At 45.2% G+C, this 19778-nt stretch overlaps 1 protein-coding gene and 1 long non-coding RNA gene across 2 annotated transcripts in view; one reads left to right on the top strand and one right to left on the bottom strand.

Moving 5' to 3' along the window:
* The first annotated feature begins 1087 nt into the window (after positions 1–1087).
* Positions 1088–3236, top strand: LOC144487527 (uncharacterized). The gene is made up of 3 exons (XR_013496423.1): positions 1088–2583; positions 2634–3030; positions 3077–3236. It is a non-coding gene; the product is annotated as an uncharacterized LOC144487527 (long non-coding RNA).
* A 1166-nt stretch (positions 3237–4402) lies between these two features.
* Positions 4403–19778, bottom strand: part of LOC144487530 (uncharacterized) — a 64742-nt gene continuing 49366 nt past the window's right edge. Inside the window, exons 7-9 of the mRNA XM_078205616.1 lie at positions 16039–16209; positions 8872–9667; positions 4403–4440 (exon numbers count right to left, since the gene is read on the bottom strand). Coding sequence (XP_078061742.1) covers positions 4403–4440; positions 8872–9667; positions 16039–16209 — 1005 coding nt within the window. The remainder of the gene's footprint in view (positions 4441–8871; positions 9668–16038; positions 16210–19778) is intronic.

Here is a 19778-nt window from a genome sequence, read left to right on the forward strand (position 1 = left end):
TGAGTTCACACCAGGCAGAGGCTGGTCACCTGCTCTGACTGGGAAGGGATTCACTCAGTCAGCAAACTTGGTGAAACACCAGTGAGTTCAGAAGTGATGACAGTTCTGGGATTATTCTTGTGAATCTTTCTTGCCCCTTCTCCAGTGCCTCTATTTCCTTTTTCTAAATGGAGATCACAATAGAACATAGAACAGTACAGCACAGGAACAGACTCTTCAGCCCACCATGTTGTGTCGAACATGATGTCAAATTAAACTATTCCTTTCTGCCTGCCCTTGGTCCATATTCCTCTATTCCTCACATATTCATGAGCTTATTTAAAACCCCCTTAAACGCCCCTATCGTATCTGCCTCCACCCCCACTCCTAGCAGCGCATTCCAGACACCTACCACTCTCTGTGTAAAAAACCTTACCTCTCACATCTCCTTTGAACTTTCCCCGTCTCACCTTCAGTGCATGCTCCCTGGTATTAGACATATCAACTCTGGGGGAAAAGATTCTATGTCTCTCATTTTATAGACTGCTATCAGATCTCCCCTCACCTTCCACCGCTCTCGAGAAAACAACCCTCGTTTGTCAGTCGCTCACACCCTCCAGTCCAGGCAGCATCCTGGGAAACCTCTTCTGCATCTTCATCAAAACCTCTCCATCCTTTCTGTAATGTGGTGACCAGAATTGAACACAATATTCTAAGTGCGGCCCAAACAAAGTTTTATAAAGCTGCAACATGACACGCTGACTCTTGTACTCAATAAAGGCCAGCATGCCATATGCCTTCTTTACCGATAAATATTTGTGTGGCTAATTTCAGGGAGCTCTGGACTTGAACCCCAAAACCTCTGTACATGAACTGTATACTTATCCTTAATATTTGATCTCCCAAAGTGCAGTACCTCACACTTGCCCGGATTAAAATCCATCTGCCATTTCTCCGCTCATATCTACAGCTGATCTACATCCCACTGTATCCTTTGACAACCTTTGACATTATCTACAACTCCATCTAGTTTTGTGTCATCTGCAAGCTTACTAACCCACCCATCCACGTTTTCATCCAAGTTATTTATATATATCACAAATAGCGCAGGTCCCAGTACGGATCCCTGCAGAACACCACTAGTCATGGACCTCCAGTCAGAAAAACACCCTCCACCACTACTCCCTGACTTCTATGGGCAAGTCAATTCTGAATCCAAGTGGCCAAGTGACCGTGAATCCCATGCATCTTAATCTTCTGGATGAGCCGACCATGAGGGACCTTGTCGAAAGCCTTACTAAAATCCATGTACACAACATCCACTGCTCTACCCTCATCGATCACCTTCGTCACCCCCTCGATAAAATCGATCCAGTCAGTAAGATGTTGACGGTGCTCCCACTGCAGTCCTGTGATGAAAATATAGACTGGTTGGTGAAATGTAGATAACAGGTAGAATTGATATCTAATGAGGACTTTATACTTTAGAATTGAATACAGGGCTCATTGTTACTAACGGGGAAAGAAGGGTTAAAACCCTTACCCAGAACCCTTTTCACACACACGTGGACGTCTCTGAATCTGACGCACACCAAATGGAACGTTACACAAGGGACTGGAATTCTCTGGAATTTCTTAACAACCTTTCAATAGAAATGTCCTGGTACCGACTGTGACAAAGGACACAACAGACAGCAAGAACCAGGAGGAACCTTTAACACAGAGAATGTTAATAACCTTGTTCAGGACACCGGTGCCAGGCACAGGAGGATCCCAGGAAAAACGGAACATTTAATTTCTGTCTGTTTCACAATTCTAAATGACTGATTCTTTAACATAGGAATGTTTAAAAACAGCATTGTGATATTCCAAGGTCAGTGTGTCTGGGAAAGGGGCACACTGATGTGTTTTTATTTTAAACAGGAGGATCCATTGAAAAGCAGCTCTGGACGATACGAGCACCTCCTGACCTACTTTCAATTCATTTCAAATCACCCATCACTTTCCGTGGAATATTCTTTATTCTTTCCTGGGATGTGGACACTGCTGGCAAAGCCCCAGCACACGTTGCTCATCTCCTAATTGCCCCTGAATGGAGTGACTTGCTCAGCCATTTCAGAGGGGCAGTTAAGAGTCACCCACATCGCTGTGTGGGTCTGGATTCACATGTAGGCCAGACCGGGTAAGGATGGCAGATTTCCCTCCCTAATAGGGGGTATTAAGAGGGTGAACCGGATGGGTTTTTACAACAATCCATGACAGTTTCATGGTCACCGTTACCAAGACTAACTTTATATAATTCCAGATTGATTCACTGAATTCAAATCCCGCCAGCTGCCTGTCCCCAGATCCTTTGCTGGCTCTGTGCATTACTCGGCCAGTGACATTCCCACCACCTCCCCTGAATGGAATATTCCACAGATCCTTAGTTAAACGGGAAGGAGAAAAGAGAAAGGCTTTGACCTTTCACAGAAATCAGGCAGTCTGCAGTTAGCCTGGAAGCTGTCAGCTGTGGTTCCAGGAGCTGTGAACCAGCTGTGGGAGCAGGAGCTGTGAACCGGCTGTGGGAGCAGGAGCTGTGAACCAGCTGTGGGAGCAGGAGCTGTGAACCAGCTGTGGGAGCAGGAGCTCTGGGAGCAGGAGCTGTGAACCAGCTGTGGGAGCAGGAGCTGTGAACCAGCTGTGGGACTGGAAGCCTCGAGGGCCATGAGGAACCAGTGCTGTTCCTCATGTTTAAATCCCTCAGCAAGAAGACAGTGAAGCTCAGGCTTTGATTGAGGAGTCCACAGTTTTGAGATCATAGAAGAAAGTTGAAGAGTTGTTTAGTGGGAAGCTAATGGAAGGACCTCATAAAAGCTTGGAGAATCGCTGGAACACTGAGGAGGATTAAAGTGAATTCTGGTGAGCTTTGACGTACCTTCCATATGTTCACAGGAACAGAAGTGAATGAACCTTCAAGATATTAAGTATCAGGGAAATTTTGGGTAGAAGTTAAAAAGTAGAACTGTGTTTCTAACATAAGTCTTTTTAACCTACAGTGTTCAGTTTGTAGTGTTGGTTTTTAATTTTCCTTTGTATATAAAGTATGTTTTTGTAGTGTTGGCTTTTAATTTTCCTTTGTATATAAAGTATGTTTTTGTTTAAATGCATAGATTCTTGTGACATTATTCTTCCAGTTAATCACTGGCTATTTGAATTTTTCTTTAAACATTAACGGCCCCAACCAGAATTATAACGATATTCACAGAAAATATTTCAAAATAAATCAAAGATGAAAAAATATAATTTCCCTTATTTTGTATGGCTGAGCCAGCTCTGCTTTCAGACCATTTATTTAGATTTAAAACACTGGTCTTAGACCCACATTTCTCCCCTTCAAACAGAATGTGAAATTCTATCCTATTGTAAGATCTGGGTTTGGCTCCAATCTCAATTGTAACAGTCAAGTCAGTTACCCATTGGAATAAGTTGTGAAAGGAATCTGCAGCTCCTGACTAGTTACAGACCATTCCAGGTACAAGAATGTTGTCACAGAATTTATGAATTGTAATAAGTATAAAATCACAATATTTAAACACAGTGGATCAGTCCACTCACTCTGAAACACCAGCTCTCGGCTTCTGGTTGACTGTGGCTGTCGGCTGTTCTGTTGACCAAAGTCTACCTTCTTACTTCATGTTGTGTTGTGTTGCGCACCGAGCTCCGGAAAATTGTCGCTCATTAACCCTCGCTCACAACTATCTCTGTGCGGTATTCGCTCATTCAGCTTTGTCGCTCGTCTGCTGTGGTTCTGATTGGCCTCAGCAGCACATGATCAATCCCTGATTCATTAAATGGTGCATGATCAATGTTTGATTGGTCCCTGAAGGATATTGGTCATCTTGCTGATGTCACTTCCTATTAACTCGTAGAATCCCTACAGTGCAGAAGGAGGCCATTTGGCCCATCGAGTCTGCACTGACCACAATCCCACCCAGGACCTATCCCCGCAACCCCACGTATTTACCCAACTAATTCCCCTGACACTAAGAGGCAATTTAACACAGCCATTCAATCTAACCTGCACGTCTTTGGAGTGTGAGAGGAAACCGGAGCACCTGAAGAAAACCCACGCAGACACGGGGAGAATGTGCAAACTCCACACACACAGTCACCTGAGGTTGGAATTGAACCCGGGTTCCTGGCACTGTGTGGCAGCAGTGCGAACCACTGTGCCACCGTGCTGCCCGGGTCACCTTGCTGACATCACTTCCCATTAACTCCTAACTGAGTTAATCCAGGATCTCAGTCACTTGCAGCAACATCCTTTTCTTCATTGCTTTTCTCTGCTGCTGTAGTAAGTTCAAAGCTTTTCCACTGAGATAACAAGGCAGCACAAGGTAATTTGTGTGTCTGTTTCCTTGTAATAAAAGGACGTGTGGTGTCACTTCCTAATGACTGATGTTCTGCAGTTTTTGGAATCTGAAACAAAAACAGAAAATGCTGGACAATCTCAGCAAGTCTGACAGCATCTGTAAAGAGAGAATAGAGACAACATCTTGAGTCAGGATGACTCTTTGTCAGAGATGAAGACAAGAAAAATCGGACAAAATTTATCCTGTGAGGGTCAAGAATTGGGAAGCAATCGATTAAACCTCCTCTGAACCACTTTCAATGCATTTGTATCATTTCTTAAATAAGAGACAAAGCTGCACCCAGTGTTCAAGATGCAGTTTCAGCAACGCCCTGTATAACTGAAGCAGAACATCTTTACTTCTATGTTCAATTTCTCTCGTAATAGAACAAAGAACAAAGAGAATTACAGCACAGGAACAGGCCCTTCGGCCCTCCAAGCCTGCACCGACCATGCTGCCCCGACTGAACTAAAACCCCCTACCCTTCCGGAGACCATATCCCTCTATTCCCATCCTAATCATGTCCTTGTCAAGACGCCCCTTAAAAGTCACTACCGTATCCGCTTCCACTACCTCCCCCGACAATGAGTTCCAGGCACTCACTATTCTCTCTGTAAAAAAGTGCCTTGTACATCTCCTTTAAATCTTCCACCTCGCACCTTAAACCTATGCCCCCTGGTAATTGACTCTTCCACCCTGGGAAAAAGCTTCTATCCGCTCTTAGGGCGGCACGGTAGCACAGTGGTTAGCACTGCTGCTTCACAGCTCCAGGGATCTGGGTTCGACTCCCGGCTTGGGTCACTGTCTGTGTGGAGTTTGCACGTTCTCCTCGTGTCTGCGTGGGTTTCCTCCGGGTGCTCCGGTTTCCTCCCACAGTCCAAAGATGTGCAGATTCGGTTGATTGGCCATGCTAAAAATTGCCCCTTAGAGTTCTGAGATGCGTAGGTTAGAGGGATTAGTGGGTAAATATGTAGGGATAAGGGGGTAGGGCCTGGGTGGGATTGTGGTCGGTGCAGACTCGATGGGCCAAATGGCCTCTTTCTGCACTGTAGGGATTCTATGATAAGCTCTGTCCATGCCCTCATAATCTTGGAGACTTCTATCAGGTCTCCCCTCAACCTCCGTCGCCAGTGAGAACAAACTAAGTTGCTCCAACCACTCCTCATAGCTAATGCCCTCCATACCAGGCAACATCCTGGTAAATCCTTTCTGTATCCTCTCCAAAGCCTCCACATCCTTCTGGTGGTATGGCGACCAGAATTGAACACTCTATTCTAACTAAGCTTCTATAAAGCTGCAACATGACTTGCCAATTTTAAAACTCAATACCCCGGCCGATGAAGGCAAGCATGCCGTATGCCTTCTTGACTACCTTCTCCACCTGCATTGCCACTTTCAGTGACCTGTGTAGCTGTAAACCCAGATCCCTTTGCCTATCAATACTCTGCAGGGTTCTGCCATTTACTGTGTATTTCCTATCTGTATTAGACCTTCCAAAATGCATTACCTCACATTTGTCCGGAATAATAAAGGATAACATTCCATTTGTCAGAACTTTGATTTATTTGAACTAAGATTTATGAGGGTTCTCTTGTTTACAATAACCTCCCTAATCGTAAATCACACCAGGTTCCAGCGTCTTGACCATGTCACAAGAAAGAACACATTAAATGGTGAATTCAGAAAGTTTATGAATCATTAAAAATTTAACAAGTCAGAAAGATAAAAAAACAGAGTGTCGATTAACAGTTAATAGAGAAAGTTTAACTTTAACAATTGAACAGACTTCTCTCCATCCTTCTCAGACCAGGACATGAAGTGACCGCTCCAAAAACATGGGTAACTTGTAAAACCAACAGGTCTCAACACCTCTCTGTAAACATCTCTCCCTCCACCTTTCTCGACCAAATTGCCCTCTCAAGACCACTTTTTTATACTTTAAAAATGTTAAAAAGCCCATCTTAGCCCATTCCCATAAATCTTCAATTATAAACTAAAATAGACACGAGTTTCCGGGCGATTTAAAAACAAATGAACTGTCTGCTGAAAGAGTTAACTTTTCTACAGAACCTAAAGGGGTGGGGAGTGAGCAGCAAAAACTTGGCACACAATTACATCACTTTACACAAGTTTAAAACAAAACAAATCATTTTAAATTTCATCCATTAATTTTTTTGTTCTATTCCTCAACCTACTTAATTTGATCAGTTTTTGATAGGGATGGGTAACTTTTGTTCTTTATAAACTGATTCACTCATTCTGTTTACTCTACATCAGCTCGAGAATCAGAACCCAGACTTTATCATCCTTATCCTTTTTCTCCCTTTGCCACCACTCCCTCTGTTTTGCGGGGATTCCAATCAGAACTAATCATTTTATCATAAAAGTGAAATACTGCGGATACTGGAATCTGAAAGAAAACAGAAAATGCTGGAAAATCTCCGCAGGTCTGACAGTATCTGTGGAGAGAGAATAGAGTCAATGTTTCGAGTCTGGATGTCCCTTTATAAGAGCTCTTATGAAGTGTCATCCAGACTCGAAAGGTTGGCTCTATTCTCTAATCATTTTAATCGATAAGTTTCTTGTTCTTAGTTTCCAAATGGCAAGAAGAGACCTGTCCAGTCCCCACTTGACCTCTGATTTTTCGCTGGCCATGCTTGGGTAGGACTATAACCATTAGAATCTACTCTCAGAGGTCTGCTTTTCAGTCCAGTGCAACTTGGAGTATACCGTCACTTCACCGACTATCAGGTCACAAGTCCCTCACAGTTCTTATCACAAATTTATGATAAAATAATTTAAACATGCCTGAAAACGCTTCTTCACCTCTTAGTCAGCTACCTACCCCCGTTTGTTCATTAGTCAGACCCCTTTTTCACAGATTCCAGGATCTCAGCTGCTGAACACCAGCCGGTCCTGCAATAATCTCATAGAATCTCTACAGTGCAGAAGGAGGCCATTCGGCCCATCAAGTATGCACCAACCACAATCCCACCGACCCTATCCCCATTACCCCATGCATTTACCCCAGCTAGTCCCCCTGACACGAAGGGGCAATTTAGCATGGCCAATCCACCTAACCTGCACTTCTTTGGAGTGTGGAAGGAAACCGGAGCACCCGGAGGAAACCTACACAGACATGGGGAGAATGTGCAAACTCCACACAGACAGTGGCCCAAGCTGGGAATTGAACTCGGGTCCCTGGCACTGTGAGGCAGCAGTGCTAACCACTGTGCCACATGCCGCCCCAGTTTAATTCTAAGTCATTCTGAGTAAATATTCTCACCAGCTCCTCTGTTGGGGCCCTGCTAAGCAGCTTTAATGGTCCGTGATTGCAGAAACTGAGCAGTCACAGGAATGTGGTCAAGATAGTCCAGTCCCAGAATGCCTCACATTCAATCTGCTATCCTTCAATTATAACAGAATATGTGGCTGTATGTAGCTGCCTCGGCCGTGGTCAACCCCAACACTGCCTTCTTGAACTGTTATAATGCCTGAGGTGTAGGTACACCCACAGTGCTGTTAGGGAGGGATTTCCAGCTACACATTCCAGACTTTCACTGGACTGTAGGTGGATACCAGATTGACATATTCCATTCAACCACTCCCAAGGTGAGTTATTCCAATTCCCTTATTGTCCAGGACAATATATTCACAATATCTTTAAAACAGGAATTAAACATTCCCATTTGGTTTCAGGTCTTAACATATTCTGTTAGTTTGTTCTTTATTGTCAATGTCAGGCTGGGGTTGTTCCCCTTGGAGCAAAGGAGGTTGAGGGGAGATTTGATAGAGGTGGACAAGATTCTGACAGGTGTAGATAAGGTGGACAAAGAAAAGCTGTTCCCATTAGCTGATGGGACATGGACGAGGGGGACACAGATTTCAAGTTTCAGGTCAGAGATGTAGGGAGGGATGTGAGGAAGAATATTTTGATGCAGCGAATGGTAATGACCTGGAACTCGCTGCCGACGAGGATGGAGGAAGTGGAGACAATAAACAATTACAAAGGAAATTGGATGGGCATCTGGGGGAGTTTCAAACAGAAATGCTGACTAAATATCTCTGAACTTCCTCACACCCGGTCACTGTGTGATCCTTGTGAAATTTAAAACAAGGTATTCGCAACAAGACTCAAAGAACATCAGCTCACTGGAGGCAAAGTTGTGAGACCGGCCAGTCCAGCAGAAAGAAACCCTCCGACCCTCTCCATTGACTAACTGTGAGAATGAACAAAATGCAGTCCTGGATGTAATTGAGAGCAGAAACAATAACAGCAGAATCCAACCCCTGTGAACTTGTTGGTGCCTCAGTAGCTGTGATGAAATTCTGAACACTTTTTATACACTGACAAGGTGGACAGTTTCTCCCCAGTATAACTTCACTGATGTCTCTCAACAGGTGGGATAACTGAGTGAATTCCTTCCCACACTGAGAGCAGGTGAATGGTCTCTCCCCATGTGAATTTGCTGGTGTCTCTGCAGGTTGGACAACTGACTGAAACCCTTCCCACACTGAGAGCAAGTAAATGGCCTCTCCCCAGTATGAACTCGCTGGTGTCTCCGCAGGTGGGATGACTGAGTGAATCTCTTCCCACACTGAGAGCAGGTGAATGGTCTCTCCCCAGTGTGAACTCGCTTGTGTTTCTGCTGGGTGGATAACTGACTGAAACCCTTCCCACACTGAGAGCAAGTAAATGGCCTCTCCCCAGTGTGAACTCGCTGGTGTGTCCGCAGCTCGGATGACCGAGTGAATCTCTTCCCACACTGAGAGCAGGTGAATGGCCTCTCCCCAGTGTGAACTCGCTGGTGTGTCTGCAGGTCGGATGACCGAGTGAATCCCTTCCCACACTGAGAGCAGGTGAATGGCCTCTCCCCAGTGTGAACTCGCTGGTGTCTCTGCAGGTCGGATGAACGAGTAAATCCCTTCCCACACTGAGAGCAGGTGAATGGCCTCTCCCCGGTGTGAACGTGCTGATGTGTCCGCAGGTCGGATGACCGAGTGAATCTCTTCCCACAACGAGAGCAGATGAATGGCCTCTCCCCAGTATGAATTCGCATGTGTGTCCATAGATTGGATAACTGGTTGAATCCCTTCCTACACCGAGAGCAGGTGAACGGCCTCTCCCCAGTGTGAATTCGCTGGTGTCTCTGCAAAGTGGATAACACAGTGAATCCCTTTCCACACTGAGAGCAGGTGAACGGTCTCTCTCCAGTGTGAACTCGCTTGTGTGACTGCAGGCTGGGCAACAGAGCGAATCCCTCCCCACACTGAGAGCAGATGAATGGCCTCTCCCCAGTGTGGCTGCGCCGATGAGCATCTAGCAGAGAGGGGGCTCTGTATCTCTTCCCACAGTCCGCACATTTCCATGGTTTCTCCATGGTGCAGGTGTCCTTGCCTCTCCCTTGGGTGGCCAATCAGTTGAAGCCTTGTCCACACACACAACAGTGTACAGTCTCTCCCTGCTGTGAATGATGTGATATTTATTCAGGCTGTGTAACTGGTTAAAGCTCTTTATGTGGAGATGCCGGCGTTGGACTGGGGTGAACACAGTGGCTTTTGCTACCAAATAAACCTGTTGGACTTTAACCTGGTGTTGTGAGACTTCTTACTAAAGCTCTTTAGTCAGTGCACTGGAACTCTCTCACTCGGGTGTGGCAGTGTGTTGCTGCTTTTCCACTCACTGATGGCCGAAGTCTTTTCAAATCGAAGTGGAAGCTTTAATCTGAAGCTCAGTGGCCAACTTCCGCATTGAGACGTCACAATGGAGCGCTGCCTGAATCAGCCAATAGGAATTACTCGGCTCCGCAGTGACGTGTCGGGGTTCCATGGCGCAGGCCCGTCTCGCGGACCCGGGAGCCCCGCCCCCGCCCTTTGTTTCCCCCTCCCCCTCCTCCAGCCACGGTTTCCAGGCAACCGGCTGGCGGCTCCGGCCAGAGCGAGAAGCCGCTCGGTGATCTCCCCCTCCCCCCTCTCTCTCCTGCGGCTCCAAAAAGAGATCGAGAGCGGACCGCTGGCGGCAGCCGCACTGCGCCTGCTCCGGACAGCTGGACTCAGCAGCGCTCTCTGCGCCTGCTCCGGACAGCTCGGCTCAGCAGCGCTCTCTGCGCCTGCTCCGGACAGCTCGGCTCAGCAGCGCTCTCTGCGCCTGCTCCGGACAGCTCGGCTCAGCAGCGCTCTCTGCGCCTGCGTGCTGGGCTGCCAGCTGAGGGAGTGGGGGAGGGGACTTTGCAAAATCTCTTCCCATCATTTTCTTCCAAGTCCCGCAGTTTGATTTGAAACAGAACAGCTTCTGTTTGTAGCTTCACCACAGACTCAAACTTCACCACAGACTCCAACTTCACCACAGACTCAAACTTCACCACAGACTCCAACTTCACCACAGACTCAAACTTCACCACAGACTCAAACTTCATACACAGACTCAAACTTCACACACAGACTCAAACTTCACACACAGACTCAAACTTCACACACAGACTCAAACTTCACACACAGACTCAAACTTCACACAGACTCAAACTTCACCACAGACTCAAACTTCACCACAGACTCAAACTTCACACACAGACTCAAACTTCGCACACAGACTCAAACTTCACACACAGACTCAAACTTCACACACAGACTCAAACTTCACACAGACTCAAACTTCACCACAGACTCAAACTTCACACACAGACTCAAACTTCACACACAGACTCAAACTTCACACAGACTCAAACTTCACCACAGACTCAAACTTCACCACAGACTCAAACTTCACACACAGACTCAAACTTCACACACAGACTCAAACTTCACACACAGACTCAAACTTCACACAGACTCAAACTTCATACACAGACTCAAACTTCACACACAGACTCAAACTTCACCACAGACTCAACTTCACACACAGACTCAAACTTCACACACAGACTCAAACTTCATCCTCTGGACAACATCTGTGAGGAAAACACTTTCTTTCCCCCCTGGGAAATACAGAGACAGAGAAATTCTCTGAAACTGGAATTAGAGCCAAATATACTGAGGGGGAAATGTTTGTGATTTTGTGGAACCTGTTTTTATTGTCTGAGCTTTTTAAAGTGTAATTTATCTTGTCTATTCAAATACTGTTTCTTAATGCATGATTCATTGATGTTAATTTTAGATTAATTTTTAAAGTAACATTTTTTAAAAATGAAACATTGTCTTTCAGTTTATTCAATTGTGATTTGTGGGAATTTGTTTATTATAAGGTGACCATGAGAATCGTAACAACATTGATATGTCTGGTGTTGTTATATGGTGCATATGATGTAGAGATGCCGGTGTTGGACTGGGGTGGGCACAGTAAGAAGTCTCACAACACCAGGTTAAAGTCCAACGGGTTTATTTGGAATCACGAGCTTTCAGAGGCTGCTCCTTCTCACCTGATGAAGGGGCAGTGCTCTGAAAGCTTGTGATTCCTAATAAACCTGTTGGACTTTAACCTGGTGTTGGGAGACTTCTTACTATATGGTGCATATTAGGTATATTATTTATGGATTTGTGTTACAGTTGATTTTGTTTAATTCCTGAATAGTATTGTAACTACTCTGTATATTTTCCAGTTAAAGAGTCAGCAGAGCACAAGATAAATCAATTCAGCAGCTTGAGTCCGTGCCAAGTCTCTGTCGGGGAATCCACTCAGTGCCATTTTTCCTCCATATCCCTGTTCCCCAGTACGTTTCATTCCTTCAAGTGCCCGACCAATTTTATTTTGAAATCACTGGTCGTCTCCACTTCCACCACTGTCATCGTCAGTGAGTTCCAGAACATGATTGCTTGCTCCCCAAGTCAAGTTCTTCCGCACCCATCTGTATCTCTAATCATGTAATAGAGTGCTGAATATTGCATACATTTTTAGTTCACTAAATATGCAAATTTTTTATCTGCTTAGACACAAGCCTGTGTGAAGATTTCAGGAATATTTCAGTACATGAAACAGTCAGCACGGATCTGTCGATTAGGATGAATCAGCACCCTCAGGACAATGTCTATTTCAGGTCGAGCAAAGTGAGAATGGAGGGAGAGTGTTTGGGATGGAGATTTACAAATTTTCAAGAATGAGATGAAAGAATGTTCCACAGAAACTAGAATTGTCTGTTCTGAGTTTTTACCCTGTACTGACAGCAATGATTTTTGTGAATTTCTTTCACAGGCTATTAGAAGGGGAGAATTTGCAGACACAAATCTCAACAAACATGACGTTAGGATCTGACAGAGTCACCCAATTATTCAGGATCTGAATACCATCGGCATTTGAAACTAGAATGGGAAATGTTTGTCTGTCCCTTCAAACTGTTTAAACATCAGTGTGACTGGAAAATCACTGAGACACATCCACTCGAGTGAGAGTATTCCAGTGAACTGACTGTGGAAAGAGCTTTAACCAGTTACACAGCCTGGAAAAGATTGAAGGATTCACAGTGAGGAGAGACCATGTATGTGTTATCTGTGGGGTCAAACCTTCATCTGAACCTGGAGATGTACAAAGACACTCAGACCATGGAAATGTAGGGACTGTGGGAAGGGATTCAATTGTCCCTCGAAGCTGGAATCCCTTCGATGCAGCCACACTGTGGAGACACCGTTCACCTGCTCTGAGTTTGGAAGGGGATTTCGTGATTCATCCACCCTGAGGAATCACCAGCGACTTCACATCAGGGAGAGGCCATTCACCTGCTCTGAGTGTGGGAAGAAATTCAGCGATTCGTCTGCCCTGCTGACACACCAGCGGGTTCACAATGGGGAGAGACCATTCACCTGTTGTGTGTGTGGAAAGGGATTCACTCAGTCATCTACCCTGCAGAACCACCAGCGATTTCACACGGGTGAGGGACTGTTCCCCTGCTCAGAGCGTGGGAAGGGATTCACTCACCCATCCCTCCCGCTGACACACCAACCCATTCACACTGGGCCGAGGCCATTCATCTGCTCTGAGTGTGGGAAGGGATTCACTCAATTATCTAGTCTGCTGAGACACAAACGATTACACACTGGGGAAAGGCCATTCATCTGATGTGTGTGTGGGAAGTGACTCAGTCAATCATCCAGTCTGCTGGAATACTGAGGCTCCTCCCCCAATAAGAAACCTGTTCAATGCTCTGACTGTGGGAGCTGCTTTAAAACCTGAGCCTACCTGAGGGTCGACCAGCGCATTCACACTGAGGAGCCCCCGTTCAGGCGCTCTCACTGTGCAAAGAGGTTTAGAACATCATCTGACCTACTGAAACATCAGGGAATTCACACTGGGGAGAGACCCTGATAATTCCCACTCACTTTCAGCAATTTCTCATAAAACCTACCAGATTGGAAGCTTCTGCCTGAAATTTTATTTTCCCTCAGTTTCCAAACTGAGACCATTCACCTGCTCAGTGTGTGGGAAAGGATTCACTTGATCACCCAAGCTGCTGAGACACCATGGCAGTCACACCCATTAGTGACCTTTTGGATGCTCTGACTGTGGCTGTTAATTATATCAATAGAGGTGAAGTTTATTCAGATGGAGGGCACTGATTAGATAGTTATAATGAGCAGGTAAAAAGTGGGACTCACTAATATAACTTGGAGTCAGAGTTGAACCTGTAATGTTTGATTCTGTGAACAAATCTGTACCAAATAAAGATTGACTCCACCCCAAGGCTGTCAGGATTATAACATGGTAACAGAAAATGCTTGTCTAATGGTGAAGGTTGGAAACTAAAAGAAAGTATATTTCAGACAGAAGCTTCCAATCCCAGCAGCTTTTGTGAGAAATGACTGAAAGGCAGTGGGAATTGTCAGGGTCTGATTACCTGCTGATGTTCTCGGAGTCTGAACCTTACAACCAGTGGAAGAATGAAGATGTGGACACGGGTTACATCCCGTTCAAGGAGGAAACAAGATCTGGTCTTGGCATTGTCACTTCCTAACACAAGGAAAATCAGCAACAAAGCATTTTCTGATCAGCCAAACTGCAAGTTGATAACTGCACTGGCACGGATGATTCATGTAAAGAATTCACTTCAGGTGGTTGGAAGGTAGAATCCCTGTCAATTGGTCTATGGGAGAAATCCCTAATTCCCCTCTGTGCCGGGCGATCGCCCTCCTGCTGTAAAGGGATACAATTAGTTCCATTTTCAGTCATCAATTATCTGATTGTTCCATGAAAAGAATTGCTCGAAGCAACAAATTATTGGAGAAACCAGAAGAGGGTTTCTTCATGTGTAACGTTTGTACTGAAGAAGAAAAAACATCTTTTTCTTCGATTTGTTTTGAAACACTGTTTGTGTGAATTTTTGCGATCTCGGTCAGGACTGTTAACGTTTGCAGAGAAATTTGAACACCCAGTGATTAACTGAAAGAATTACATCACAAGATTCCACATTTTTAAACAAAAACAAACTTTACTGTATGTTTAAATAAAATTTAAAAAGACAACACTACAAATTGAATAGTACAGTCAATAAAGATTTATGATATAAATCTAGTTCCATTTTTTTACCTCACCCCAAGAGTTTCTTTATACTCAGCACACTGCTGGGTTCCATGTCCAGGAATCTCAGTCCACTGAAGATGGAAATTACTGCTTGTAGTCTTTTCTGAAACTTTTATTCTTCCAATAATTATAGTCCAAAGTTCCTCCTGCAAAAGGAGCGTCTTCATTGCTGTTCATTTGTGAATTTTCAAGTTCTATTTTGAAAACAGTCTGTTCAGAGTTCACATTTTGAACTTTATTTTCTTCCATGTTTGTAGTTCCTCCATTGTTTAAATCCAGAGAGAATATTCCAGTCAATTCCACATTGAAATGTCTTCTTCTTGCTCAGTTGTAGCTGCAGCTTCATTTTTAATTTCATTTCCCAGACTCAAACATTCTGGATTCTCTTTTGGAGAGAGCAAGGTCAAAATAGCTTGTGTTTGTGTCAACAACTCCTTCCTTCACTGGTCAAAATCTTCTTCTGCCATTTTAAGAATGTTGTTAAAATGCATTTTATTTTCTAGCAAAACTGTGTGATGTTCCTGTTTGGAAAATCTGGGATCTTGGGCTTCAGAAATTGAGGAATTGAAAACAAAAGCAGGGAGGTTATTCTGATAGTTTCTAAAGCTCTGGTGAGGCCACAACAGAACACTGAGCCCAGCTCAGGTTACTGCTCTTTAGGAAGGTTGGGAGGCTCCAGCAGAAAGAAACCCTCCAACCCTCCCATTTCACCAACTGTCAGAATGAACATGGTTCAGTCCTGGTTATGATTAACATGATGTGGAGATGCCGGCATTGGACTGGGGTAAGCACAGTGAGAAGTCTCACAACACCAGGTTAAAGTCCAAACTTTAACCTGGTGTTGTGAGACTTCTTACTGTGATTAACAGCAGCAATAACAGCACAATCCACCAGCAATCACTTGTGAACTCGCTGATGTGTCTTCAGGATGGATAACCGAGTGAATCCCTTCCCACATTCAGAGCAGGGGAACGGCCTCTCCCCAGTGTGGATTCGCTGGTGTGTCCGCAGGTGGGATAATCGAGTGAACCCCTTTCCACAGACAGAGCAGGTGAACGGTCTCTCCCCTGTGTGAATTTGTTGGTGTGTTTGCAGATTGGATAACTGCGTGAATGCTTTCCCACACTCGGAGCAGGGGAATGGCCTCTCCTTGGTGTGAACTCGCTGATGTCTCAGTAGGGCGGATGAATGAAAGAATCTCTTCCCACAGTCAGAACATGTGAACGGTTTCTCACCTGTGTGAATTCGCTGGTGTGTCTGCAGGATGGATAACCGAGAGAATTCCTCTCCACATTGACAGCAGGTGAATAGCTTCTCCCTACTGTGAACTCGCTGGTGAGTTTTCAAGATGGAAAACCGAGTAAATCCCTTCCCACAATCGGAGCAGGGGAATGGCCTCTCCCCAGTGTGAATTCGCTGGTGTGTCTGTAGGTGGGCTGACCGAGTGAATCCCTTCCCACATTCAGAGCAGGTGAATGGCCTCTCCCCAGTGTGAACTCGCTGGTGTGTCCGCAGGGTAGATGAATAAATGAATCCCTTCCCACACTCAGAACAGGTGAACGGCCTCTCACTAGCATGAAATCGCTGGTGCATCTGCAGTTTACAGGACCGAGTGAATCCCTTCCCACACACAGAGCAGGTGAACGGCCTCTCCCCAGTGTGAACTCGCTGGTGTACCAGGAGGTGGGAGGACCACGAGAATCCCTTTCCACAAACAGAACAGGTGAATGGCTTGTTTCCAGTGTGAATTTTCTGGTGTTCTAACAGGTTGGATGAGCGAGTGAATCCTTTCCCACACACAGAGCAGGTGAAGGGCCTCTCTCCTGTGTGAACTCGCTGGTGTGTGTGCAGATCAGATGAATTAGTGAATCCCTTCCCACACTTAGAGCAGGTGAACGGTCTCTCTCCGGTGTGACTGCGTCGATGAATTTCCAGCTCGGATGGGGATCTGAATCCTTTCCCACAGTCCCCGCATTTCCACGGTTTCTCCATGGTGCGGGCGTCCTTGTGTTTCTCCAGGTTTATTGATCAGCTGAGGTGCCCACAGCTTCAGCACAGATATGGTCTTTCTCTCCTGTAATGTTTCTTTAGATTATCTAACTGGTCAAAGCTCTTTCCTCAGTCAGTGCACTGGAACGCTCTCATTTGCATGTGTGTTTCGTGCTTTTCAAGTCACACTGACGTTTAAAATTTTCTGAAGCAGACAGAACAGAGAAACATTCTCCTTCTCGATTCAAAGGCCAATGATATTCAGGTCCTGACGATCGAGCAATTCTGGCCATTCTTCACCTGACATTTGGTTTGAGAATTCTGTCTGCAAATCCTCACCTTCTGATATTCTGTAAAAGGAATTTACAAAAGTTGTCTCTGTCAGTACAGGATTAACATTCAGCACAGACATTTCCAGTTTCTGTGGTCATATAACTGGACTAAAAACATGTGGTATAAATACTGCATTTCTTAATTAGAGAGAGGTGGGAAGGGGGAATGGGAGGAATAATTTTATCTTGACAGCGAGTGGTCAAAATCTGGAATGTCTCTGAGGATGGTTAAAGAGAAGATAAAGTTTCAAAATGATATTGGGTGGACACTCAAAGGAAAATGACATACACAGTAAGGGGATAAAGAGGACGGAATGGGACTGAGTGGATTGGAATGCAGAGAGTTGACAGGGACTCAAATTTTAAACCAGATTCCTTCTGATCTGTACTGTCACAAACTGGAACTATGTAACATAGTTACAGTACTAGATTACAAGAATGGAAATAATAAATATATTCTATAACTGAAACATGATTATTATATCTAATGTGTACTATAAAACAACACTGGACATATCTCTATTGTTATCTCCCCATAGAGACCAGTAACCTTATGGGGAGATGGTGGCATTGTGGTTTTGTCACTGGACGAGTAATCCAAAGACCCAGAGTGATGTCAGACAACTCCAAAATGGACAAGGTTTCACTTCCTGAATGATTTTCCAGCAAGCTGCTAATGTGTTGTTGGAGTATTGACACCTACCTAATAATGTCAAAAATTGCGCAGGTTTGTGCCATCCACAAAAAGCAGGACAAATCCAGCCTGGCCAAGTGCAGCCACATCAGTTCTTTTTGTTATGTATTCAATTCCCCTCACAAAACCATAACATTGTTTTACCTTTCCTAATTTTTAAAAGTTCCTCTGTGGGATCTGGGTGTCGCTGATTAAGCCGACATTTATTGTTCAAAAAAGCAGTGGTGAGCTGCCTTCTTGAACTGCTGCAGTCCATGTGGTGCAGTTACACAGTGCTGTTAGGAAGAGGGTTACAGGATTTTGATAATCAGCAAAGTGATGGAAAGGATTCTAGACAGTGCAATCAAATGGTACTTACAAAATAATAATTTGCTCCCTGAAGCTCAGTTTGGGTTCCACCAGAGCCACTCAGCTCCTAAACTCACTACAGCCTTGATCTAAACATGGATAAAAGAGGTCAACACGAGGAATCCTATCTAAATTGAGGTTAATGGGAATCAGGGCAAAACCTCTGCACTAGTTCAGTCACACCTCACACAAATAGAGATCAGGTTACAGTCCAACAGGTTTATTTGCAATCACGAGCTTTCATCAGGTGAAGGAGCAGCACTCCGAAAGCTTGTGATTCCAAATAAACCTGTTGGACTTTAACCTGGTGTTGTGAGACTTCGTACTGTGCCCACCCCAGTCCAATGCCAGCATCTCCAGGTCATATGTATAGATGGTTGTGATTGTTGGAGATCAGTCATTTCAGGCCCAAGTCATCACTTTAGGAGTTCCTCAGAGTCCTGTCCTTGGTCCAACCAACTCCAGTGACTTCTTCAATAACTTCCCTCCGCCATAAGCTCAGAAAAGGGGCGGGGGGGAGAAGGGATGTTCACTGGTGATTATACAAAGTTCAGCACTGTTCATGACTCCCCAGATATTGAAGCAGTCCATGTCCAAAAGCAGCAAGACCTGGATAACGTTCAGGTTTGGGCTAATAAGTGACAAGTAACCTTCACGACACACAAATGTCAGCCAATGCCATCCCCAACAAGAGGGAATCTAACCATCATCTCCATGATATTAAATGGCATTACCATCAATGAATTCCCCCACTATCAACATCCTGGGGATTACCGTTGACCAAAAACTGAACTGGACTAGACATATGAATACTGGACCTACAAGAGCCTGTGTCTACAAGAGACAATACACATCTCTTTAACCTGTCCTAAACCCTCTCTCCACTCACATTGTCTGTACCTTTAAGACTTGATTACCTGAAAAGACTCGCATTCCAACCATTATCTTGTAAATTGAGTTTGTGTCTTTGTGCCCTGTTTGTGAACAGAACTCGCACTCACCTGATGAAGGAGCAGCGCTCGGAAAGCAAGTGGCTTTTGCTACCAAATAAACCTGTTGGACTTTAACCAGGTGTGAGACTTCTTAAAACAAGAGCAGGTCAGAGACTGGGAATCCTCCCCAGAGTCCAGCCACAATGGCCACGCCTGCGCACTGCAGTACATGGCCCATGATCAAGATGGCGCATGCGCATTGCAGAATGTTGCCCCCTATAAAGATGGCGGCGCTAACCCGAGCCTTCAACCACAGAAGAAACAAAACGACGGCTCCCGTGTGGCAAATGGAAGGCCGATGGTTTTTCGTTGACGGTTCTGGGCCTACACCTTGTATTTATTTAGCCTCCCACACTACCTGCCGGCTCCAGTGTTTCCCGCTCACCTCGTTTCTGAATCTGACCTGTTGCCAGTTTCCAACCAAACTGACCCCATCCAGAATCGACACTGCGCATGCTCCAGCTCGCTGGGCCCGGGAACAGATTGACGGCAGCTCCGGACCAATCAGAGTGAATGAGGGGCGGGGCTGCAGGACCGAGCGGGAGC

Source organism: Mustelus asterias, unplaced genomic scaffold, assembly GCF_964213995.1.
Source record: "Mustelus asterias unplaced genomic scaffold, sMusAst1.hap1.1 HAP1_SCAFFOLD_847, whole genome shotgun sequence".
Taxonomy (NCBI): Eukaryota; Metazoa; Chordata; class Chondrichthyes; order Carcharhiniformes; family Triakidae; genus Mustelus; species Mustelus asterias.